This window comes from Callospermophilus lateralis, chromosome 4 (genome assembly GCF_048772815.1).
Source record: "Callospermophilus lateralis isolate mCalLat2 chromosome 4, mCalLat2.hap1, whole genome shotgun sequence".
Classification (NCBI taxonomy): Eukaryota; Metazoa; Chordata; class Mammalia; order Rodentia; family Sciuridae; genus Callospermophilus; species Callospermophilus lateralis.
In genome coordinates, this window is record NC_135308.1 from 67,498,370 (window position 1) to 67,524,442 (window position 26,073).

The window sequence follows — 26,073 nt, forward strand, 5'->3', positions numbered from 1 at the left end:
CTGGAAACAGTTACACGACTTATTTGCCCAGCTGGATTTTTGTCTTGCTTTGATCTCATCCTTTTTCTTTTTTTAAAATTTTTTTTAGTTGTAGATGGACACAATACCTTTATTTTGTTTAAATTTGGGGTTTTTTTATGTGGTGCTGAGAATCAAACCCAGTGCCTCACACATGTTAGGCGAGTGCTCTACCACTGAGCCACAACCCCAGCCCCAATCCCATCCTTCTTTCTATGTCCCTATTGATCCCTTATGGAATAGAAATGTTTACTCTGTGCCATTATACATTGGATAAATTTAACTTTACAGGGGAAAAGAGATGAAAGTTTGCCTTCAATCTCAGAAGAGATTTTGGACTTGAACTTTTGGGCAATTCTTGCGACTCTTGGAAATGGACTAAATACATTTTGAATTGTGAGATGTGCATGAAAACTTGGGGTTCAGGGTGCAATGTTATGGTTTGGATATTAGATGTTCACATGTACACTCAGAAAAATGAGAAATTATGTCCCATTGATGTATGATATATCAAAGTGCATGAATGTATTCTACTGTCATGTATAACTAATTAAAACAAATTTAAAATGTTTTTTTAAAAATCTAAATGTGAGACAATATAGGGATGTTTACCTTAAATGATTTAATTATGAGAGCTTTAATCACTATATTAATCCACTGATATGGATTAACTAGGTAGTAACTATAGGCAGGTAGGGTGTGGCTAGAGGGGATAGGCATAACTTTGGGGTTAATATTTTGTCCCTGGTGAGCACAACTCTCTGCTGGCTATATCCTATGTTCTTCTCCTCTACCATGCCCTTCTGCCATGACTTTTGCCTTACCTTAGGCCTAGAGTTATGGAGTCAGCCATCTATGGACTGAGACCTCTGACATCATGAACCAAAATAAATTTTTTCACCTCTAATTTTTCTTGTCAGGTCACAGCAATAAAAAAGTTAACTAAACAGGGTACATGTCTTGGGGATTCTATATTTTGTCTCTCTCTCCAATTCCTTGCAGCCTTGGGCTGAGCTTTCTTCCTCCACACCTTATACTAAGATGTTCTGCTTCAACTCAGGCCTACAGCATTCAGGTTGGCTGACCTGAATGAACTGAACCTCTGAAACTGTGAGCCCAAATAAACTTTTAAGGTGTTCTTGTAAGATATTTTGGTCACAAACATAAAAAGCTAACATGGGATTTACATCTAGTATATGGATGTACAGGAAAAGATTGAAAACTAAGTTTCATGTTTGCTACCCTGTGTCTTTTTTCATGGGTAACATTTCCCAAATGGTGAAGGACATACTTTCCAAAGTTGTTCTAGTCACTCATGCTTACCGTTGGATCCCAGGAATTTGGAAGAAAGCCAGCTAGCCTTGGGATGAGAAAATGTTTGCCTGACAAATGTATCTGCCCATAACTAACAATTCCCTAGGAAGATAAAGGACAAGAAGCATAATGTATCTTCCATGGTCAAAATGGCACAACCCATTGGACAAAAGCACTGACATGCCCACAAACAAATGGAAAAAGTATTGGTTCCCAGCTTTAAATATTCTCAGTGATTCCTATGCAGCTGCAAATTTTAGATAGGCTCAACTTGTTTAGTTGGATCTTTAGACATTGGTACTAAAATCTCTGTTGTTCTTCCATCTGAATTGCTGTTTGAGAAGGAATTCAGAAACTTGGAACCAATTTGAGATTTTGTTTTAATGATTCTCATCAATATCTATTTCCCGTTTGACAGTCCTAAACAGGTGCTTCTTTCTCTTTCTGGTTTTGATGCCAAAACCTCTGAGGAAGTTACTGCTGATTTGGCTCAGCCTGGAAGCATAGGAACCCTGGATCTTCACATCTTCATCTATTTTTTTCAGGATAGCATTGGCTATCACCTTGATAGCATCTCTGGGATCATTCTTCACACATTCAAGAGCTGAAACCAGAAGGAGGTCAACTTAGACTCTGGATCCCTGAAGATTGTCTACCTAGCCCCACTCAGGCCCTACCCAAATGATAGGCCATTATCGTACAACTCCACTTAGAATCATTCTTGGCATTGTAAAAAAAGTAATGCTGGTTTCATTATAGAAAACATATTAAAGATTGTTTTTTTAAAAATGGAAAGGATAGCTGGATAGAATATTGAGTTCCTGTTGCCTCAGCTATTTATCAGATTGAGGCAGAAGGATTGCTTAAGCCCAGGAGTTCCTGGTCAGACTGGGCAACATAACAAGACCCCATTTAAAAAAAAAATGTGGGGAGAAGGAAGAGGAATCAAGAACCCTGTGAAAAAATACTGCTAATATTTTGGTGCCTATCCTTGCAGGGCTTTTTTTATATTAAAGATAGAACTTTACAAAGAATAAGAATAACATTTTTTCTTCCCATAAGATTTACCTGTTTACACAGTATAAGATCAAATCACAGGATTGTCATTTTTATGAACCCTCATTACTGAATAATTAAACTGCCTCTAATTTTTCACTGTTATACATAAGAATAATTAATTCATTTGTCAACTATTATTGAGTTCTTCCTATCACCAGGCACTGTGCTAGGTGCGGTGCATACAGTAGTAAACAAGAAAGATAGATTTCCCACTCTGACCATACTACCAAAATCTCTCTACAGATTTAATTCAATTCCTATTCAAGGTTCTGATGACATTAAAAATATGGAAAAATAAGAAGCCCAGAATAGCCAAAGAAATCTTTAGCAAGAAAAGTGAAATAGGAAGCATTACAATACCAGACCTTAAATTAATACTACAGAGCTATAGTAATAAAAAATAGCATGGTTCTGACACCAAAACAAACATGAAGACCAATAGAATAGAAGACAGACCCACATAAATACAGTTACCTCATAATAGACAAAGGTGCCATAAACATACATCGGAGAAAAGATAGCTTTTTCAACAAGTAGTGCTGGGAAAACTGGAAACCCATATGTAACAAAATCCAATTAGTCCCCTGTCACCCTTGCACAAGGACCTGTGCATTAGACCAGAGAATCTACACCTACTAGAAGAAAAAGTAGGCTCAAGTCTCCATCATGTCAGCTTAGGAACTGAATTCCTCAACAAGACTCCTAAAGCATAAGAAGTAAAATAAATAATCAATAAATGGCATGGAATCAAACTAAAAAGCTTCTTCACAACAAATAAAACAATCAATAACATGAAGAGAGAATGGGACAACCTTTGCCACCTGCACCTCAGGTAGAGCTTTAATCTCCAGGATATATATTAAAAAACTAAAAAAAAAAATAATAATACCAAAAAAAAACAAATAACCCAATGAATAAATGGGCAAAGGAACCAAACAGACACTTCACAGAAGAAGAAATATGAATAGTCAATAAATATATTAAAAAATGTTCAACTTCACAAGCAATTAGAGAAAAGCAAATTAGAACTACGCACACCATGATTCCATCTTACTCCAGTCAAAATGGCAATTATAAAAAATCCAAGTAACATTAAATGTTGGCAAGGATTTAGGAGAAAAGGCACATTCATACATTGCTAGTGGGATGCAAATTGGTGCAATCACTCTGGAACGCAATATAGAGTTTCCTCAGAAAACTTGGAATGAAACCACAATTTTATCCAGTTATCCCGCTCCTCAGCATATACCCAAAGGACTTAAAATCAGCATACTATAGTGACACAGCCACATAAATGTTCATGGAGTCAATTCACAATAGCCAAGCTATCAAACCAATCTAGGTGCCCTTCAATAGATTAATGGATAAAGAAAATGTAATATATAAACACAATGGAATATTACTCAGCCATAAAGAACGATGTATTATGGCATTTGCCAGTAAATGGATGGAACTAGAGACTGTTATGCTAAGTTAATCCCCAAAAATAAGCCAGTTCCTCAAAACCAAAGGCCAAATGTTCTCTCTGATATATGGATGCTGACTCATAATAGGCTGGGGTAGGGCATGGAGGGAGTGGAAGTTCACTGGATTGAATGGGGGAAATGTGAGGAAGGGAAGGGGGATGGGATTGAGAAAGACAATAGAATGAATCAAATATAACTTTCCTATGTTCATATATGAACCCATGACCAGTGAAACTCCAAAAAGTGGATCAAGGACCTGTGCATTAGACCAGGGACTCTACAACCACAAGAATGGGAAGTTATACTCCATGTATGTATAATATGTCAAAATACATTCTACTGTCATGTAAAACTAAAAAGAACAACAAAAAAGATATAAAAAAAGAATAAACCATTTATTTCGAATAAAAATAAATAAATTCCACATTGGTTTAGTCTGCTGCCTAGTCCAAATCAATTGCTTCCCACAAATTTGATGTAAGTTTTTTTTAAATGATAGTTTTTTAAAATATATTTATTTATTTATGTATCTTTAGTTTTAGATGAATACCTTCGTTGGTTTTTATGTGGTGCTGAGGATCAAACCCAGTGCCTCATGCATGCTAGGCGAGCATTCTACCACTGAGCCACCACCCCAATCCCTGATGTAAGTTTTAATAGTTCCTTGTATATTCTAGTACCCTGTTCTAGATCATCTACTGCATGACATACAAAAGTCTTTTCCAACTTTGTGATTTATCTTTTTGTTTTCTCAATGCTACCCTTTGAAGCATATAAAAGTGTTTTTTTAATGTCAATGAAAAAATTAAATTTTATTTCACAACAAAAAAAGCATAGGTATGTCTATTGGCTATTGGAGCTTACCAAGAGTTTTAAAAGTAATGATAAAAATTTTTTTTCCTAACACTGGAAATATTGGCTCCTCTTTCTACAAACCACCAACTCCCACCCCCTACCTCTTTCTTGGGACTTTGGTACCAATTAAAGAACCACACAGGAGTGTGGGTTCATGGAAAGGGAAATAGAAATTGAAAATTCTCATACTGGTTTTTTTCAGTAATTAACTTCTGTGCCCTGGGAGAAATGGTTCAGATCTGCATTTAGGAGAGTTGTAAATTAAGGCTAGTAAATGCTTCTCTGAAGTGTTTCTAACTACAGAGACATTAGAAAATAAACTGGTAGCTTCAGAGGTTTGGATGAAATGCCTCAAACCAGTTCCCAATTCTTGAATAGTTTGTAATCTATTCCATTATACCTTTTTTTCATGTTTTGTTTTTTAAAAGAATCATTTAGAAACATGTACTATTTATAGATGGGATAATATGAAGTCTTGGATTTAATTCAAAATAACCCTGCCAGGGACAGGGTATAGGTGGGAAAATTAAAAAAAAAATTTTTTTTTAAATAAAGGTTGGCCACGAGTTGATACCTGCTGTATCTGGGGTACAGGTACAGGGAGTTGATGATAATATTCTCTGTACTTCTGTCAATGTAAAGATAAGCTACAAAGAACAAAAATTAGAATGGCCTCAGGCTTCTCAAACATAACAAAGCAAGCCAGAAAACACTAGTATAATATCTCCAAAGTGCTGAGAGAAAGTAATTGTTGATCTAGAATTGTGTCAAATTGTCTTATTCCTTTGAGAATCCTTACATTAAAAAAAACATCTACCAAGAGTCTGAATATTAAATATTAGCATCCCAGAAATTTCTTGGGCTGGGGCTGTAGCTCAATGGTAGAGTACTTGTCTAGCATGTGTGAGGCACTGAGTTCAATCTTCAGCACCATATAAAAATAAATAAATAAAATAAAGGTCCATCTACAACTAAAAAAAATTTTTTTAAAAAAAGGAATTTCTGCAGGATCTACTCCAGGATAAATAAAAATGTTCCCTAAAAGATGGTCAGTGAAACAAAAAGGAATGGTGAAGAATACCTAAAACAGTTCGTGCAAAACAATAATAACAATCATAGTATCCAAATTCTGGGTTAAAAATAGAACCAAAATATTTGCTAACTAAAGCACAGAAATTAGATTCTATAGTTTGGGTATTAAATGTCCCCAAAAGGCCCATGTATTAGAGGGTTGGCCTTCCACCTGCAGAGCTATTGGGAAGTGGTGGAACCTTTTAGGAAGTGGACCCAGTAGAAGGAAGGTGTACCTTAGAAGTGGGTATTGGGACCCCAACCCTTTCCTAGCTCTCTTTGCTTCCCTAACATAGAACTATTGGGAGGAGGTGCAACCTATGAGGAAAGAGGGGACTAGTCTTAGGACATTGAATGTGCCCTCCAAGGGGGTTGTATAACCACAGCCTCTTCCTCTTTCTCTCTTTGATTCCTGGTGACCATGAGGTGCTCCCTACCTTGATCCGCTATCTGGCCATAGATCTAAGGCCATAGGTCTAAAGCAATGGAGATAATCAGTCATGAACTCAAAACTTCAAAACCATGAGCCAAATAAACTTTCCCCCTTATTAACTTGATTTTTGTCACATATTTATTATAGTTACATAAAGCTGACTAACACAATATATGTTATATATACTGTATATATACATATTTATACAAGTTGTATATATATATGTGTGTGTGTGTGTGTATACAATAATCCATGTATATGTATATATATGTATGCATGTACACACACACACACACACTATTACACAGAAAAATAATACAAGACAACACAGCACACAGGAGGAGAGAAGACTAGATTGGACACAGAGTACATGGAACTTTACCCTTATTGATAATGCTTCTATTTCTCTGCAAAGAGAATATATTCATGTATTTCTTCTAAATATAAATAACACTAAAATATTTTAATGCCATATAAAAGAAAAAACACTGCAAGTTCTTTAAGGGCAGGGACAATCTTGTCTTCAACACTATTGCAGTGAAAGCACCTACACCACATAATGTTCAATGACTGCAAGGATATATCACCAAAATATGAGCATTGTTTCTATCTTACTAGGAAAACAGCAAATAATTTGTTTCTTTCTTCCATTTTCTCCATTCTGTACTATTTTATATTACGCTTAGATGATAAAGATAGATTTCAAAAGAATGACACATGTCCTTAAGACATGTCCTCCATCCTGCACTGGATCTTACCCCACCCCTAGTGGAACTCAGAACCCAGGTACAAGGTCCAGACTCACCATGCCGTATCAGCTGTACATCATCATCATGTATGCAATTCATGTTTATGCTCTTAGTTGTTAATCCTAAAGACAGAACAGATAGAAAAATTTTTCTATAATTCCTGGGCCTTTGGGCTGACTCTTTTCCCAGGATCAGTGGTGGGAAAAAAAGGATATTTACAACCAGTGTTAGCAAAGAATATTTCGTATTTTATTATTTGATCTAATTAGTTATACATGACAGCAGAATGCATTTTGATTCATTGTACACAAATGAGGCACATTTTTTCATTTCTCCAGTTGTACACAATGTGGCGTCACACTATATGTGCAGTCATTCATGTACCTAGGATAATCATGTCCATCTCATTCCACCATCTTTAGTAAAGAATATTTCTAAGAGAAGATTTGCATCCTGGGTATGTCTTAGTAAAAGAAAAATTCTAGGTTACAGGAGAGACTGTGACCCAAAAGTTATCATCCATAGGTGACAAGCAGAGCATTAGATGAAGGTGTCGAACTTTATGGGATTCCTACACCTACAGAAAGATGCACAAGGGGCACAAGGCAACAAATTTGCCAAGATGAAATATGCATTGCCAATCAACATAGAAAAAAATTTAACTTGGATGCCGATAAAGACATAATTAATCAAAAACAACAGAGCACTCAGGAGTAGAGAAGAAGACTAGAGAACAGAGTACATGGAACTTTACCCTTATTGATAATGTTCCCATTTCTCTGCAAAGAGAACATATATATTTCTTCTAAATATAAATAACATTAAAATATTTTTTCACTTATCAAATTAATGATTTAAAAAATAATACTCAGGGTTGGCAAATGTCTGTAGAAATGAATACTCACATATACTATTGCTGAAAATTACTTGAGCTTTTCAGAGAGCATTTTAGCAATAAACATCAAAATTCTGCAAACTCTTTGGGCCTAGTATTTGTACTTTAAATTTTGTACTTTAAATCCATGATGGCTTGCAGAGATTTTGCCACTGCATACCTGCTTAAAAATATTTTTAAATATACAGTCTCAATATTCAAAAGTATGGACTGATTAAATTTTTCCATAAATCCATGAAAAAGAATTAATAATATGCAACTATAAAAATACTGTTGAAGCTATATAATGCTATGCATTTGTGATATAGCAAGGGAAAAAAACAATATAACAAACTGTCTTTTAAAAGTATTTGTTGTGGGAAGGGATATGGATATGTAGCACATTCTTAGGGAATAGTCTCTAGAATCAGTAGTGACTAAATCCAAATGGTGAAATTTTTGGCATTATTTTCATCAATCTTTTTGCCAATATAAATTGCATACATTTTTTTACTTAAACACATGCAGCTAATTGTAGTTTGAAACAAAAATATTTTGGAAAATCCATGGGGTCTTAATGGAAGCAATTGTTTTTTTCCTCTTTCAAATTACACTTCTCTTGTCCACAAGGCTGAATCCAGATGGTGTAGTGGAACCCACACAGAGCTGGGGTACAGGAGCATAGTCTCCTCTTCTTCCTCTGGACCTTTCTAAAGCAGAATTTGGGGCTGGATCACATGTCAACCTATCCAATCAGGTCAAGGCTAGGAAAGGAGGTCATCTGCTCTGTCACACCATGGTTCTGACCTAGCCCTTTGGCAGAAGATGCTCCCCTGCCAAAGAGGGGAGAGAGGAGTTGCCAGGTGCCACTGCCTTACCTATGAAATTGACTGCAGCTGCCCTTAGGAAGGGCTGTGGTCGCTTCAAGAAGCCAAAGCTCTGGAATAGTAAGTCCCCAAGTTGATGATATTTGTGCTGGCCCACCTGTGGAGCCACAGATGGGTGGTACTGAGCAGGAGAGGGCAGGTCTGGGATTACTGCAGATCTCTTCATAGCAGCACCTGCTCACCCTTGTCCACGGAACCTGCAGACTCCTTCATCCCAACCCCTCCCACCCCAACAGACTCAACGGAAAGTTCATAAAGAGAAACCTGCTCCATGAAAGAGAAGAGAATAAGGACAAAGAACTAATGTGGAGCTAAAGACACAGTTGTTCATTACTACCCAAATTGCTAAGCCCTTAATTATTTATTTTCAGAGAGCATTTTAGCAATAAACATCAAAATTCTGCAAAATCTGCATAGACTCTGATTCCTAATCTCTGGCTTGTCCTTGATTTCTTAAGAGCCACAGACCCTAAACATCATGACTACCAACCTAAAATCCTTCCCACATCTCTTTCACCCACTTTAACCAAATATCTCTATCCTATCACAATCCAGTAATCCAGCAGGATCTTTCAGCCTCTAAGGAAAAGATTGTGATTCTGGGAAGATCAATTACAGACACCAGGACATTAGCATCCTAAATGTGGATTCTCAGAATTGATTGGTGAAAAAGAACAGGACTAAGGAACAGCCTTAGTCCTGTTTTGTCCTCCTAACAACATGGCCAATAAGAACATTTTTTAAAAAAAAAATTTGTTTAGTTGTTGATAAGCCTTTATTTATTTGCAGTGCTGAGAATCGAACCCAGTGCCTCACATATGCCATCAAGTGCTCTACCACTGAGCTACAACCCCATCCCCCAATACGAACATTTTAACTGAGCTTTCTCAAGGACTTTCACTTACCAGGAATTTGCAAGTTTCTCCTACTACCTGGATGTGATCACTGAGTGTGGTATGCCGGAACGTCTCTGTGAGTGATGACCAGCCAAGCACGTGAGTCCACTCAGTCAGGGTCCCGCCACAGGCCTATGTGATAGAGAGAAGGGAATCCCCAAAACCCCACTACAATGATTCCCCAGGTCCAAGGGCTGAGTGGAATACTGGAGCGGATCCAAGTGCCCAGATCCAGCCCAGAGGGTGAAGTCCAAGAGATGGGGATGGACTGGACAGCTAAAATTGGACTCATGACAAAGGAGACAAAGGGAAGAGCAAAGGTGGTATGCTATAGCAGAAAAGGGGAATGAGTCAGGCTTGGGGTTGGCAGAACAGAGGTGACTGGTACCTTAACCACCTCAATATTGTTGTCCTGAATGCTGAGCAGCAATGGGACTAGAAAAGTGAAGACCTCTTTGCGAACAAAGGACCCAGGCTTCAATTTGAAAATTCGGCGTAACATGTAACTTAAGGCAGAGATGGCTGAGATCCTCACTTGGTCCCTCTCCTGCCATGATGCACAAAATAGAGAAGAGATGGCAGTAGTTTCCTGGCCCTGTCTGGCCTGGCTTCGTTCCTCCCATATCTCACTGTCCATGTTCACAGCACACCCATTGCCTTGTGTTACATTATGTCAAGGTAACATGAGTTGAGTGTTTGAATAATTTTCTTTAGATCCCTACAGCTAGTAAATCAGGGAAGCTAGGTCTTCCTCTCAGTTCTGCCGTGGACTATATATCTACGGCTTCTAACTTTGTCCCCTTCTAAGGGTATAACTCAAGAAGGTCAAATTTTTAAACAGAGTTATCCTACTTACACTATAAATAAAAGTGCTCAAACATACATTAGCTTGTGTCCATTTACAATGAGCACAAGAATCTGAGTTTTGTACATTTTCAGGATTATATTAATTGAACAAATCTTTACTGAGTACCTATCATGAACTAGGCCCAATGTCAAATAATAGAGACATAGTGAAATAAGACAAGACAGTACCTGAACCAACAAAACAAAACAAAAGAACATTTCAACAGTTGAATGTATACATTTTAGCATAATGGCAAAAATAAATAAATAAAACAGAAAAAAAGTCACATGTAGAGTAGCTCAAGATGAGTGAAGTCATCTCTTCCTACACCAAATCCCTACAAGAAATAGTAGATATCTATTTTTAAGTTTATAATGGATGTGGACTACTAAACAGGATCCCTCCCCAGGAGGATGCATGATTTCTTGGAAAGACAAGCAGCTGAAAGAACTAGAATTCAAGTAGACATCATAGGTCAGAGCTGCTACAGAAGGGGGCAGTAGGTCTGGAAATACTCTGAGCTGGGGTGCTGTGAATACAAGAAATTCAGGAAACTCTAGGAAACCAATAGAGAGATTGTACAGTTCCCAGCTATCCAATAACATCCAGGAAGATCAGGAAGACTGCTACTGATTGCCTGTCCAACTATCCATGTACCACTGGATGTTCCCCCAGCAATAGCCATAATAATGATAGATTGGTACCGCCTTCAACAAAATCTCTCATATGAAAATGCCAGAACTCAATATTAAGATTCAGCACACATCTAGGAAAACTAATGCTACAAAACAAAGGAATCATATTTTATAAACAATAGAAGAATCTAGCATTTAAGGACACAGTTAATAATATAACTGAACAAAAATTAGGAGTATAATTGAATCTTCAGAAAGGTTTTCTAAAAAAGAGTTCATTTTTATAGTGCTTAGAAATACAAGTTTTGACATTACACTTGATACTGAAAAAGGAAAGGCAGTATCCTTATAAGATAAAGGCAATATTCCCAAAAGTAATATAATAGCTGTTGGTATAATATAGCTCATCAACCAGAAGAGATCACCTATCTCATTAAAAAATAATAATAATTAATTCAGTTGATGGATTGAATAGCAGAAAAAACCACAGCTAAAACGGTTAATTTGTAAGAAGAAAAGAGTCAGCTCAGGAATTCTTCCAAAGAAAAAAAGAGATGGAAAATACAAAGAAAAAGAATTAAGAAACAAGGAGATTTCAAAGAATTAGAAAGAAGAGAAAGGCACACATGCTAAACAAAAGAAGAAAATTTTATGGATGATAAAACTAGAAAGCTTTGCCTTAGTAATTCACCTCAGTTCAAATGGCTTAACACAAAGTCGGCCACTTACATCTTAGGGGTCCGGCACCCTGATCTTTCCATGCTGCCAGACTGCCCCTGTGCAAATGGCCACTTACTGCTTCTTGGCTAGACTATAAATTCAATATAAAACATAACAACGTTCCTATTATAAGTACCTTTAAGTACTAGATAATATATACGAAAAGTATTTTAAAATGGGTAGATGAGATATGAAAAAGGCAGAAATCCTCAGGGGCCAAAATGGAAGCAGTTGTTCCTGAAGAAGGAGAGCATTACTGGTCTCAATAACTCTGGGACCTAGGAAATGCAGCCAGTCACAATGGGCCACAGATAGAGCTCCACAAGAATCCCTACAGTGAATGCCAAAGGAAACTACAAGGGAACAAAATATTCTCAAAGAAAAGTGGAGAAATCCTGGATTTCTTTTCTTTCCTGGCCCCCTTGCAGCAGGCTTCCAATGAGAGCCTGTAGGAGCCAAAACTCTGAAGGAGAGACACTTATTTTCCACTGGGAGGAACTGTGTCCCCAGGGGGAAGAGAAAAACCCCAGGAAAATCTCAATTCACATGTAAAGAGCCAATGTATATGCCAAGTCAAGAGGAAACAGGGGTTGGAATTATCTGATAAAAATTTTTGAAAGCAAGAGTCAGTAAACTTCTTTAAGTTCAGATCAACAAAAATCATACACTCTGAACTGAGAAAAAATTTTCAAAGTAAAAAGAATGTTGTGACTACACAAAAGACAATAACAAAAGGTCTCACAATTGTGTCAACAGAGCCTTAGAAGAACAGGATAAACACTTTGGAGCTGAATTTTTTTTTTTTTAGAAATAATAATTTAGCCAGACATGGTGGCACATGCCTGTAATCCCAGTGGCTCAGGAGACTGAGGCAGGAGGATTGCAAGTTTGCAGCTAGCCTCAGCAACTTAGCAAGACTCTATCTCAAAATAAAACATACAAAGACCTGGGGTTGTGACTCACTGTTTAAATACCCTTGGGTTCAATCCCCAATACAAAGAAAGAAAGAAAGAAAATAAATACTAAAGGGACAAAGATGTCATAGGAGACAAATGCTGCAACTTCCAGTTGCTCTGTAGTTCAAAACTGAAAGATGGTGATACTGCTTCTTAGCAGGGAATTTACTGAAATTCAATAATGGACAGTTACAGACTCAGAGAGACCCATAAATTCCGGTGTTTAGAATGGAAGACAAGAAGAGTATACTAGAGCGCAGCTGTGGCAGCAATAGTGCTACAGAGGAAAAAGAATCCACAGAAGAAAAGAATGAGAACCATGGTGGACAAGTTGGCACAGGAACACATGTAGAATAGCAAGGCAATCGAAACTTAGCTAAGCTCAGAGGTTCCAAAGGAAGGTGGTGTTTGAAAAGTAGTCATGTTTCTCAACTTACGAGTGGAGACCTAAGGCAGGGAGCCATCACGTGGCAATCATGCTTGAGATTGCTGCATGGGAACCTAGGAAGTCATAGCAAACACTGCCTCCCTGTCCCAACTGGCACCTATTGTGTGGCCTATGGTACCCCTGGCAGAACACGATTGAAACAGGCACAGAGAAGATTGGATCCAAGAAGATTCTGGCCAGAGATATGACTGGGAGTACAACTTGCTGACCCTGTGAGTCTGGTGACTCATGTGACCTGATGAAGAGGATCAGAAAACTGTTAAGCATGATTGGATTCAGGGTCTGAGCGTTTGAAGGCCATATTTGTGGATGGTGCAGTGCACAAGACTGGCTACACCACTTCTCCCCAGCACAGTTGACTGCTCTACTCTATTAGAATTCTGAGGAAGCCTCCAAGATCCAGACACCCAGTAGGAATTGGCCTCTTCCCAGCGATAGAAGTGTGTTGATCTAATCTCCCCAGACTAGATATACCCAACAAAGTTCCAAATTTTTTTATCATAGCTAGACCCTAAGCATAGGACCTTCTCTTTTAGAACTCATATCAGGCCTGCTCTGTGAATGTGCACTGATTTAGTCTGTGTAGACAAAACTCCAAGTGAAAGTACCTCCTTTTCCATTGTTCCTTGTACTGATGAACAGGAAAGCTGAGAGCCATTTTGTTTTGCTTGCCAAGCCTCCTTCTCTTTGGCCTTCACTTGCAATATCTCTCTTTTTACTTTTTGAATATTCTAAACTCTCTTTTGTATTCCTAACCCATTTTATTTTAATGAACTGTGATTCACCATCTTTTAAAACTATTTAGTTTATATAATTTTTGCCCCCAACATTCATTAATGTTGTTGCAGTTATGAGTGTGGTAGATGTCACAGTTGACACCTGGCGTTTTCTTTAATGCTATATCTCATTCATAGATGTTTGTTATTGTTGCTGTTGTTAATTTCTTACACCACCATTACTGCTTTTGTGATTATTAGTGTTGTAAATATCATAGTAAGCACTTAGTATTTATGTTAATGCTGCTTATTATAGGCTGCTTTTGTTATTTATTTCCCTCATTTCTGTGAGGTGGTGGAAATCCAGTGTGAAGTTCCAAGGTCACCGGGTAGACACTACACTGCTGAGCTACACCCCCAATTCAGCTAAGAGATAACAAACCTTGCTCCACACACAATTTAATCCACTTCAAATTTCTATAAAAGAATGGAGAGAGAAAAACCCCAAACCAACAACCAGACCTCAAGTAGAAATGACTAGTGAGGGTTTCAGGTCCCACTTATCTAGCAAGAGCAAAGAGAAGAAAACACAAAAAATGTAAACACCACATTTGTGAGGGGCCTCAATACAGATCACTCCTATAGACAACATGAAAAAATAGGGGAGGAAAGTGCCTCAAACAAACCAGGATACTATAGTAATAGAACCCATGAACAGCAAAGTTGATGAAATGTCCGAAAAGGAGTTCAGAAGGTTCATAATTAAAATGATCTGTGAATTAAAGAATGACCTAAATGAGCAAATACAGGCAAAAACTAATCACTCCAACAATGAGATAAGAGAGCAAATACAGGCAGCAAAAGATTACTTTGAGAGAGATAGAGACTCTGAAAAAAAAATAGTCAGAAATACTTGAAATAAAGGATACAATAAATCAAATTAAAAAACTCAATAGAAACCAACAAACTAGATCACTTGGAAGAAAGAACGTCAGATAATGAAGACAAAGTATACAATCTGGAAAATAAAGTTGATCACACAGTAAAGAAAGTTAGAAACCATGAACAGAACATCTAAGAATTATGGGACAGCATCAAAAGACCAAATATAAGAGTTATTGGGATAGAGGAAGGCACAGGGTTTCAAACAAAAGGAATGCACAATCTCTTCAATGAGATAATATCAGAAAATTTCCCAAGCATAAAGAACGAATTGGAGATACAAGAGGCTCACAGGATACCAAATGTACATAATTACAACAGATCTACACCAAGGCACATTATAATGAAAATGCCTAGCATACAGAATAAGGATAGAATCTTAAAAGCCGCAGGAGAGAGGAATCAGATCACATATAAGGGGAGACCAATTTGTATCTCAGCATATTTTTCAACCCAGACTCTCAAAGCCAGGAGATTGTGGAACAACATATACCAAGCTCTGAAAGAAAAAGGATGCCAACCAAGAATTTTATATCCAGAAAAACTAAGCTTTAGATAAACAGATAAACAGAAGTTAAAAGAATTTACAACTAGAAAGCCTGCACTAAAGAACATCCTCAACAAAATATTCCAAGAAGAGGAAGGGATTACACTAAAGGAAAATCTAATCAGAGGAGAAACCATGTCATGATAAATACCAAAAATAAACAAAAGTGGCTGGGAATACAAATCATGTCTCAATAATAACCCTGAATGATAATGGCATAAACTCACCAATCTAAAGACATAGACTAGCAGATTGGATAAAAAAAAAAAAGACTCAACAATATGCTGCCTACAAGAGACTAATCTCATAGAAAAAAACATTCACAGACTGAAGGTGAAGGGTTGGGAAAAATCATACCACTCACATGGACTGCGGAAGAAAGCAGGGGTTTTCATCATCATATCAAATGAAGTAGACTTCAAACTAAAGTCAATCAAAAAGAATAAAGAAGGACACTACATACTCAAGGGAACCATATACCAACAAGATTTAACAATTATAAATATATATGCCCCCAAACAATGGAGCAGTTATCTTCATCAAACAAACTCTTCTCAAGTTCGAGAGTCAAATAGACCACAACACAATAATTTTGGGTGACTTTAACACACTTCTTTCATCACTAGATAGATCTTCCAAATAAAAGCTAAACAAAGAAACTATAGAATTCAATAATACAATCAATAACTAATATATATAGAATATTTCATCCTTCAATTAGAGAATATACTTTCTTCTGAGCAGCACATGGATCCTTCTCTAAAACAGACCATATACTATGCCACAAAGCAGCTCTTAGCAAATATAAAAAATAGAGACACTACTCTGTATTCTATCAGATCATAATGGAATGAAATCAGAAATCAATGATAAAATAAGAAATAAAATCCACTCCAACACCTGGAGACTACATAATATGCTACTGAATGAACAATGGGTTAGAGAAGACATCAAGGAGGAGATTAAAAACTTTTTAGAGGTGAATGAGAACACAGATACAACATATCAAAATCTCCGGGACACTATGAAAGCAGTTCTAAGAGGAAAATTCATTGCATTGGAGTTCATTCCTTAAAAGAAGAAAAAGTTAACAAATAAATGACTTTACACTACATCTCAAAGCCCTAGAAAAAGAAAAAATCAACACCAAAAGCGGCAGAAGACAGGAAATAATTAAAATCAGAGCTGAAATCAATGAAATTGAAATAAAAGAAATAATTTTTAAAAATTGACGAACAAAAAGTTAGTTTTTTGAAAAGTAAAATTGACAGACCCTTAGCCATGCTGATTAAGGAGAGAGAAAACTCAAATCACTAAAATACATGATGAAAAAGAAAATATCACAACAGACACTACAGAAATACAGAGGATAATCAGAAATTATTTTTGAAAACTTGTACTCCAATAAAATAGAAAATATCAAAGGCATTGACAAATTTTTAGAGTCATATAATTTTCCCAAATTGAATCAGGATGATATACACAATTTAAACAGATCAATTTCAAGTGATGAAATAGCAGACACCATATCAAAAGTCTTCTAATCAAGAAAAGCCCAGGACCGGACAGATACAGAGCCGAGTTCTACAAGACCTTTAAAGAAGAACTAATACCAATACTCTCCAATTTATTTCAGGAAATAGAAAAAGAGGCAGCACTTCCAAACTCATTCTATGAGGTCAATGTCACTCTGATTCCAAAACCAGGCAAAGACACATCAAAAAAAGAAAATTTCAGACCAATATCTCTAATAAACATAGATGCAAAAATTCTCAATAAAATTCTGGCAAATTGAATACAAAAACATATCAAAAAGATTGTGCACCATGATCAAGTGGGATTCATCCGGGGGATGTAAGGTTGTTTCAACATATGGAAATCAATAAATGTAATATATCACATCAATATACTTAAAGATAAAATCATATGATCATCTTGATGCAGAAAAAGAATTTGACAAAATACAGCACTCCCCTTTATGTTCAAAATACTAGAAAAACTAGGGATAACAGAAACGTGTCTTAACATCATTAACATGCTATTATGCATAAAAACAACAATAATTGTTAGCAAGGATGTGGGGAGAAAGATACACTCATATATTGCTGGTGGGAAGGCAAATTGGTGCAGCCAATATGGAAAGCATTATGGAGATTTCTTGGAAAATTGGAAATGGTACCACCATTTGACCCACCTATCCCTCTCCTCTGTTTATACACAAAGGACCTAAAAACAGTATACTACAGAGACACAGCCACATTAATGTTTATAGCAGCACAATTCACAATAGCTAAACTATGGAAACAACCTAGATGCCCTTTAATAGATGAATGGATTTAAAAATATGGCAAATATACACAATGGAATATTTCTCACCAATAAAAGAGAATTAAATCGTGGTATCTGCAGTTAAATGAATGGAATTGGAGAAGATAATACTAAGTGAAGTTAGCCAATCCCAAAAAACCAAATGCTGAATGTTTTCTTTGATATAAGGAGGCTGATTCATAGTGGGATAGGGAGCAAGAGCAGGGAAGGAACAGACAAATTCCAGATAAGGCAGAGGGGTTGGAGGGGAAGGGAGGGGGATCTGAGGTTACTAATAATGGTGGAATGTGATGATCATTATTATCCAAAGTACAGGAATGAAGACATGAATTGGAATGAATATACTGTGTATACAACCAAAGATATGAAAATTGTGCTCTATATGTGTAATAAGAATTGTAATGCATTCCACTGTCACTTATAAATAATAAAAATAAAATCTTAACACCAAAAAAAAACAATCAATAAATGGGCCAAGAAACTGAACAGACCCTTCTAAGAGGATATACAATCAACAAATATATGAAAAAATGTTCAACATCTCTAGCAATTAAAGAAATGCAAATCAAAAGTACTGTAAGATTTCATCTCACTTCAGTCAGAATGGCAGCTATTAAGAATACAACAACAACAAATGCCGGTGTGGGAGAAAGGCACACTCATACATTGCTGGTGGGACTGCAAATTGGTGCAACCAATATAAAAAGCAGTATGGAGATTCCTTGGAAAACTGGGAATGGAACCACCATTTGGATCCAACTATCCCACTCCTTGGTTTATACCCAAAGGACTTAAAAACAGCATACTATAATAACTAGTGACACAGCCACATCAATGTTTATAGCAGCACAATTCACAGTAGCTAAAAATTGTGGAACCAACCTCTTTTAACCAGGCCACTGAAGTAGCAGATAAATGGATAAAGAAACTGTGGTATACATACACAATGGAATATAACTCAGCATTAAAAGAGAATAAAATGATGGCATTTGCAGGTAAATGAATGGAGTTGGAGACTATTATGTTAACTGAAGTAAGCCAATCCCTAAAAATGAAGTCCTGAATGTTTTCTCTGATATGAGGATATTGATCCATAATGGGGATGGCAGGGGGAGCATGTGAGGAATGGAGAAACTTCAGATAGGGCAAAGGGGAGGGAGGTGAAGGGTGAGGGCAGGGGGTAGGAAAGATGGTGGAATGAGATGGACATCATTACCCTAATACATGTATGAAGACACAAATCATGTAACTCTACTTCGTGTACAACCAGAGACATGAAAAATTGTGTACTTTGAATTGCAATGCATTCTGCTGTCATATATAACAAATTAGAATAAATAAATTTTAAAAGTTTTACTGGGTTATCAAAGAAAAATAAATAATATTTGTATTTCTGCATAAAAAATGGCCATATTATCAAAAGCAGTCTACAAATTCAATGAAATCCCCATCAAGATACTAATTACGTTCTTCATAGAAAAAGAAAAACCCCAAAAATTCATATGGAGGAGTAAAAAATGCTCAAGACCAAAACAATACTGAATACAAACAGCAATACTGGAGGTATTCTATTTGAAATATTCTATTTCAAAGCATACAGAATTATATGGAACTTACATGAAAACAGACACATAGACCAATGGAATAGACTAGAAGATACAGAAAACAAACACACTCAGATAGAGTCATCTGATCCTTATCAAAGATGCCAGGAACCTTTGTTAGAGAAAAGACAGACTTTTTAACAAATGTTTTGGGAAAACTGGGCATCAATATATAGAAGAATGAAACTAGTTCTCCATCTGACACCCTGCTTGAAAGTCATCTTGAAATGGATCAAAGACCCTGCAACTGCTGAAAAAAAAAAAGGATCAACATTCTAACATAAAGGCAGAACCAATGACTTCATCAGTAGAACTCCTAACGCTCAGGGAACAATGTCAAGAATTAATATATGGGATGGTCCCAAATTAAAAGCTTCTACACAGCAAACAAAATAATTAAGAGTGTGAATAGAGTCTACAGAGTGGGAGGAAATCTTTGCCAGCTACTCTTCTGACAGAGGATTAATATCCAGAATAAAGAACTCAAAAGACTTACCACCAAAAAAAAAAAAAAATAACCCAATCATTAAACAGGAAAATCAACCAAACATTTCTCAAAAGAAAAACAAATTCGCTAACAAATATAAGGGAAATGTTCAACATCTTAACAATCAGGGAAATGCAAAACAATACTAAGCTGAGATTTCATCACACTCTACTTCAATGGCAATATCAAAACTACAAATAATAATAAATGTTGGTAAAAGTGTGGGGGAAAAGGAAAACTTATACCCTGTTGCTGGTATCGTAAATACAAATAGCAATACCATAACCACTATGGAGATCAGTACAGAGTTTCCTCAAAGGATCGGAATGCAACCACCAGATGATCCAGTTATACCACTCTATATTATCTGTCCAAAGAAATAGTTTCAGCATATCCATATTTATAGCACGATTCAAAATAGCCAAGTTATATAAGAAACCAACCTTAGGTATCCATAAACAAATTAATGGATAAAGAAAATGTGGTATAAATACATAATGGAGTATTGTTTCGCCACAAAGAAGAATGAATATATGTCATTTGCAAGAAAATGGATACAACTTGAGAACATAATGATAAGCAAAATAAGTCAGCCTCAGAAAGTTAAGGATCATGTGTTTCCTCTCATATGTGGAATATAGATAGAAAAAGGAAGAAAAAAATCACATGAAAATAGGATAACCAGTAGAGCAGAGGAAGGGGACGAGGAATAGGGAAGAAGGGAAGAGAAAGTAGTAGTATTGGGGAATGAAATGGACCAAATTATGTGATGTGCTTGAATTAATATGTGAAAATGAATATATTGCATGTAATTTAAATGCAATACAAACAGCAAAAAAACTAAAAATTTTCCAAATTTAGTGGAAGATATAGATTGGTGAACCCTAAACAGGCTAAAAAGAATCAAATGTATGGCTAGACGTATTATAACCCACTGAATCCTGAAGAAAACTAGGCAAATTGAAGACATTGTCACATGAAAACTGAAAGCATTATAATTATAAAATCATTTCTGAGTCTCAAATTTCTTTTGCCACAAGAACCCAAGCATTCTAAGGACCTTGTATTATTTGGGAGGAGAGTAGGATCATCATCTTCTCTCTACCCTTCATGTCATGAATGGAATCTGCAGGAGACACTGGGACTCAGAACCAACTATCATTATGCTACATTTGTATTGTTGGATCAGTGGCTCCTTTGGGGAACATATGGTAAGAGTAAATGAACAGTTGTGTGTGGTAGGGATATATTTGGGGTACATCCTGCCAAATCTCCTTTTCTCTGCCCCTCAGTTAGCTCAGTGTTGCACCATCATCCCTAAACTCCAACCCAATATCCTTAGTTCAGCTTCTGAGGTTCATATTCAGTCCCAGCCCACACTGTTCCCAACTGATCCAGGAACTTAGACCCATACATCATTGATGAGCGGACGCAGTTGCCTGGAGATGTTACAAAAGACCACCTTGGTGTCCTCCCCTTGCCCGTGGTAGATGATATTCCGCAGGGTCTTCACTGCTTGCACTGCTACTCGCACCTCGTTATTCAGTAAGTCTCGCAAAAGTGGAACCAGGCTCTGAAGTATCTCTGACTATTTGGAAGAAGGCAGAGATCACTCATCACTCTGGGAATTAAACAACATTCTGGGAACCAGGTTTGAGAAAGCAGATGGTGCATAAGGCAAACCACCTGGGAAATCAAAGGTGATTTTCAAGGAATGGAAAGGGAAGGCTTGAATGGTATTGGAGCGATTTTAGGACAAGTGGATGGAGGTCTAAAAACTAAATGTTGTGATGCCCTGGGGTGAGGGAGTGAAAAATTCATAAATTCCTGTACTGCTGAGAGACCCAAGGAAGGTGAATCAAAGGCTCAGGACTAGCATTGGATCCTTTGGGTCCTACTGGCTCACATTTCCTGGGTGTAGTGCCAGGTTACTGATTCCTCGAAGACCGATTTCTTTCATGATGAGGTTGGGCTCCTTGATCCATCTGATTAGATCACCCACAAAATCTTGCCCTATTATCTTTGCTACTGACGAGTGCCAGAGGAGCTGTGGGGACAAGGGAATTATGGATAGAAAAAAGTTTATGAGTACTCAGAACTCATCTAGTACATCCTCAGGTGCCATACTCATGTCAGGAGTATGTCCAGTTGAGAGCAGTACAGATTTGTACATAGGGGTAAAGAGATTAAGGGTGAGAATTTAGCCTCATGATAGAGATGAGGCTGGAATTTTTAATCTGATGCTCAGATTCATGATTATTCTAGATCTGATAACCTCCTCTCCAGTTTTTCATGCCTCTTTTCACCAGGCCACTGAAGTAGCAGGGAAGGGAACCCATTTTTAATGGCTTGATTCTATTCTTTTGTCCTTTCTGGGGCAAATTACATAATCCTCAACTGCAGCAAATTAATGGCTGGAGCTGGTGACCTCTCCCCTCACCTGCACATAGAAGGTCCTGGCCATGACCTTCTGATGATCATCTGAGCTATAGAGTAGGTTCCTGACATGGCTCACGATTCGGTGCAGGATAAAGGGTTCACAATTCTTCACGATGCCACTGGGAAGGGACACATGAAACCAGAAGTTGCTGGAAGTGGAGAGGAGTAACCAGAACCAGAATGCACAGGACAGGGAAGATATGAGGGCTGTGAGATCAGAAGACCAGAGGGCTTGGAGATGGGGAAGGTAGAGTCAAAGGTTACTGGGATCTGGGAGACTGGAGTCAGAGTCTGGAGTTTTCAGGGGTGCTGGGGAAATGGTCCCACCTTGTCAAGTCCATGATACCTATGTAGTAAGATTTGGGGCTGGACAGGAGTTCCCAGCATTGATGTTCATTGGCATAGACTACCACTTCATCATATGCAGCCGCCTTGAACACCAATTTGACTACCTCCAAGGCACAACTGAAGGCCACCGCAATTGAGTTTATGAAAAAGAAGGGACCAGAGGGATATATAAGGGGTTGTGTCCTGGTTTGCAAACCCTCTGTTGGCAAGCTAGGTTATAGTTCTTGGCTCTGGTTGCTATGTTTGGCTTTACTGCCAACAAAATTCACAGCTCCACGAAACCCAACTCCAATTGCTCATCCACTCTCCCCTCCAAGTGTGATCCTCCACAGAGTTTTGTGAAAGAGACTATAATAGATAGTACAGAGAGTTCTCAAATTCTGTTCTCTTAAGAAACAGAAGCAGGGTTAGGATCTCTCTTTACCTCCACATCCACCTATTCAGAATGTCTCTGCTTTATTGGCAGTAATTTGTTTTCACTTCCATGTGATAAAATAACATATTTGGGTATCCAAACCCCATTTCACAGATGAGTAAACTGAGTTTTAGTGATGACTAGTACAAGATGACACAGCTGGTGCACAAAACCAAGACTGATTGAAATGGCCCAACTCACATGAAGAAAATGACAGTCTTATCCCATCACTTGCCATCTAAACTGAATCTTTTCATGTGCAGTGACTGGTTCATGGGCATGAACTGTTGTGTGAGTCAGTACAAGAATGCATGCTCCAGCACCCACACCCATGGTCTATCTCCCCCTCTACTGCTCTCGTCCTCTCAAAGGGATTAGCAGGGCTCTCAGAAACTGGTTAGTTTCAGTGCTCCATCACTTGGAGATTGGGCTTACCCAGTGGGGTCAAAAGGCTTGCTCTTGCCACCTGGGAACCCCTCCTTGGTGTAAACCACCATCTTCTGTGGAGAACGTTGCTCAATCACCCAGTAGAGGTGGCACAGCACAGACAGCAATAGTCGTGGGTATAGCTCCTGAACAGCCTCCTGGCATATGGTCTCTGAGAGCATCTCACATAAGGCACATGCTACCTGGGAAGGGGAAGGCAAATGGCCAAGCCTGGGCCACAACCACTCAGACTCTTCACTTGGAAAGCCCAGGCTACAACCCTGCCCTACCCCACAGCCACACAGCACTCTGATTCAGTCTGGAAACCAATACTCCTCCCTAGAGAAATGAGGGGACAATACATATGCAATCTACTTTCTTTTCTGTTCATCTGACATTAGAAAATGAAAGGTAATAAGGTACACCTATAGTCCCAGCTAACTGGGAAGCTGAGGCAGGAATATTGCTTGAGCCCAGGATTTTAGGGTAAGACAGGGCAACATAGCAAGACCCCATATCTTCATAAAAGAACGAAAAGAGGGAGGGAGGGAGGAGGGAGAGAGACAGGGAAGAAGAAACACAGTAAGGGAAAATGAGAGGTAATCCATTCAGCAGAAGATAAATTAAGGCAAACTTTGTCTACCCCGATTTATGACCAAATGACTATCATCCATTCCCCCGTTCCCACATTAGGCCTTCAGCAAAATGATCCCAGCATAGAATCAGGGTACAAAAAAAGCTGTTTAACCTTGCATGTCAATTTCCTTGTCCTGCCTTTCTGCAGTCCTTGGTATAAATATACAAAAAGGAGGCCAAAGTGCATCAGTGATTCCAATGTTAACACTCTTCTCTTTGCTCCTCCCCAAAGCCTGCTTGGCCACTCAGGCCAAGCCCTTGGGTCTTCAGCTCTGCCCATAGGTTCCTAGAACACTAAGTCCAGGACCCCCTCCCCTTCCTTTGTACTGACCGCCACAGGCTGGAAGGACATCTCCTTCCGTTCTTCTCTGGTGTAGGTCTTCTCCAAGACGCCCATAAGCAGCTGCAGAACATTTATTGTCGTTTCTCGCTGGGTGCCAAATGCCTTCCACAGGGCCAGTTGGGTTCTGTAGGACCCAGGGAAAGCTATGTCACAGGCCCTGGTGATCATGCTCCTAGGACTAGTTTATTATCAGGCCCATGAAAAACCAACAGTTCTCAGGGGCTGGAGGGAGTGAGACCCAAGTAGACAGGCCAAAGAACATGACTGGGACAAAACAGAAAGGAGGGAGACAGAAAGCACCCTAGAGGGGTGATTTTTGTTGTGTTTAAGGTGGATGGGGAGAAGATCTACTGAGCAGAAGACTGTGCCCCTGGACGATGAAGAGGTACCTATCCCAAGGCAGGGGTTTGTTGAGCAGCATAGGCACCACGGTGTGGGTGTTGCTGCCTGCTAGTGAGCTCATGGCCTGTAGGGTTTCCTCCTTTGTGCTGGGCTCCAGCTGAGAGTTGAGCCGTTCAAGAATGCACTCCACAATCTCCTCGATCTGCAGGGAGAACCAAAAGTCTCCCTAACTCCTTCCTTTCAGCTTTTGTCCCCTACCAATTTAAGTTTCCCCAAATTCAAGGGGTCCTTTGTTGTAATCTTGCCAGTGCCCTGCCAGGGGCCATACCAGCAGGCGCCACAGAATGAAGTTCAGAAGTACCAATCCAGATACCTGCCCACAACCCCAAAGCCTACAGAGGAGGTTACTTGGTTACTCAGGAGGGACCAGATCCTCTAGGGGAAAGGCAAAAGCCCTAGGGACACTTCAGTGTTCCTATCCCAGGTTTTGACCCCCAAAATTGCAGCAATGGTTGGCATTGGCAGTAGTGGGACCACAAGCTCTACCCTGTTCCTCAGGTCCCTAATACATGGACTCTGGAAAACCCTTTTAGTATAGTCCATGCATCCCTATAAAGTCTATATAAAAGGAACAGTGACCCAGGTGACCTCATTTTAAAGTCCTTTTCAATAAAGAAGGAAACAGATTTATATGCAAAACCTTCCCATTTGTACATGATAACCTAAAAAAAAATTCAAATGTCAGAATCATTCCACAAACTTGCTATTTTGCAGTCCATTACTACAGGGAATCAAGGTAAATGCTCCCAACTGTGTTTCTTTCTACTGTTGAGTCCTCCATATGCCTACACCTGTATACATCTCTGTTGTTAACTGTGGAGCCAGAAGCCACCTGTCCAAGAGAGGAAGCAGAGCTCACAGGAACCCGAGGAAAAATTCAGTCCAAGGATACAAGTTGTAGGTGAGTGAACTAAGCCAAAAAAAAAAAAAAAAGGGAGGGGGAGGGGGACTTGTGTGAGGCCCTTTAGCTAGTTAATAAGAGAGTCAGGAAAGAAGCCAGGGTTCCTGTTTTCAGGAGCCTGCCACAGCTCCACACTACCTTTAGCATGTCTCTTCCCCGTTCTTTCATAACTGCACTCATTAGCTGGGCTGCAGCCAGAGACACCTTGGACTCGCTGTCAGTTAGGTCATTCATGGCTGTCAGCACAAGGTTGGTGAGCTGGATCTGGGTGAAGTACTCTGCAAATGCCTGAAACAAGGACATCAGTCTGG

At 38.4% G+C, this 26,073-nt stretch overlaps 1 protein-coding gene across 1 annotated transcript; it reads right to left on the reverse strand.

Annotated features, from left to right (window-relative positions):
* Positions 1-1,712: 1,712 nt before the first annotated feature.
* Positions 1,713-26,065, reverse strand: LOC143398280 (maestro heat-like repeat-containing protein family member 7). Its single transcript, XM_076855285.1, has 11 exons — positions 25,901-26,065; positions 24,849-25,003; positions 24,448-24,583; positions 23,490-23,683; positions 22,293-22,410; positions 21,759-21,899; positions 21,315-21,440; positions 9,632-9,754; positions 8,718-8,823; positions 7,022-7,087; positions 1,713-1,936 (listed from the first exon to the last, which is right to left on the reverse strand). Exons 1-11 carry the CDS (start codon positions 26,063-26,065, stop codon positions 1,713-1,715), a joined length of 1,554 nt encoding a protein of 517 aa, XP_076711400.1.
* Positions 26,066-26,073: the final 8 nt, after the last annotated feature.

Coding starts and splice junctions, on each gene's coding strand:
- LOC143398280 (XM_076855285.1), bottom strand. CDS start 26,065: ATGTCCTTGTTTCAGGCATTTGCAGAGTACTTCACCCAGATCCAGCTC. Junction 21,900..22,292: donor CCAGGACCTTCTATGTGCAG/GTGAGGGGAGAG, acceptor TTGTCCCCACAG/CTCCTCTGGCACTCGTCAGT. Junction 7,088..8,717: donor AGCTGCAGTCAATTTCATAG/GTAAGGCAGTGG, acceptor TTCTGTCTTTAG/GATTAACAACTAAGAGCATA.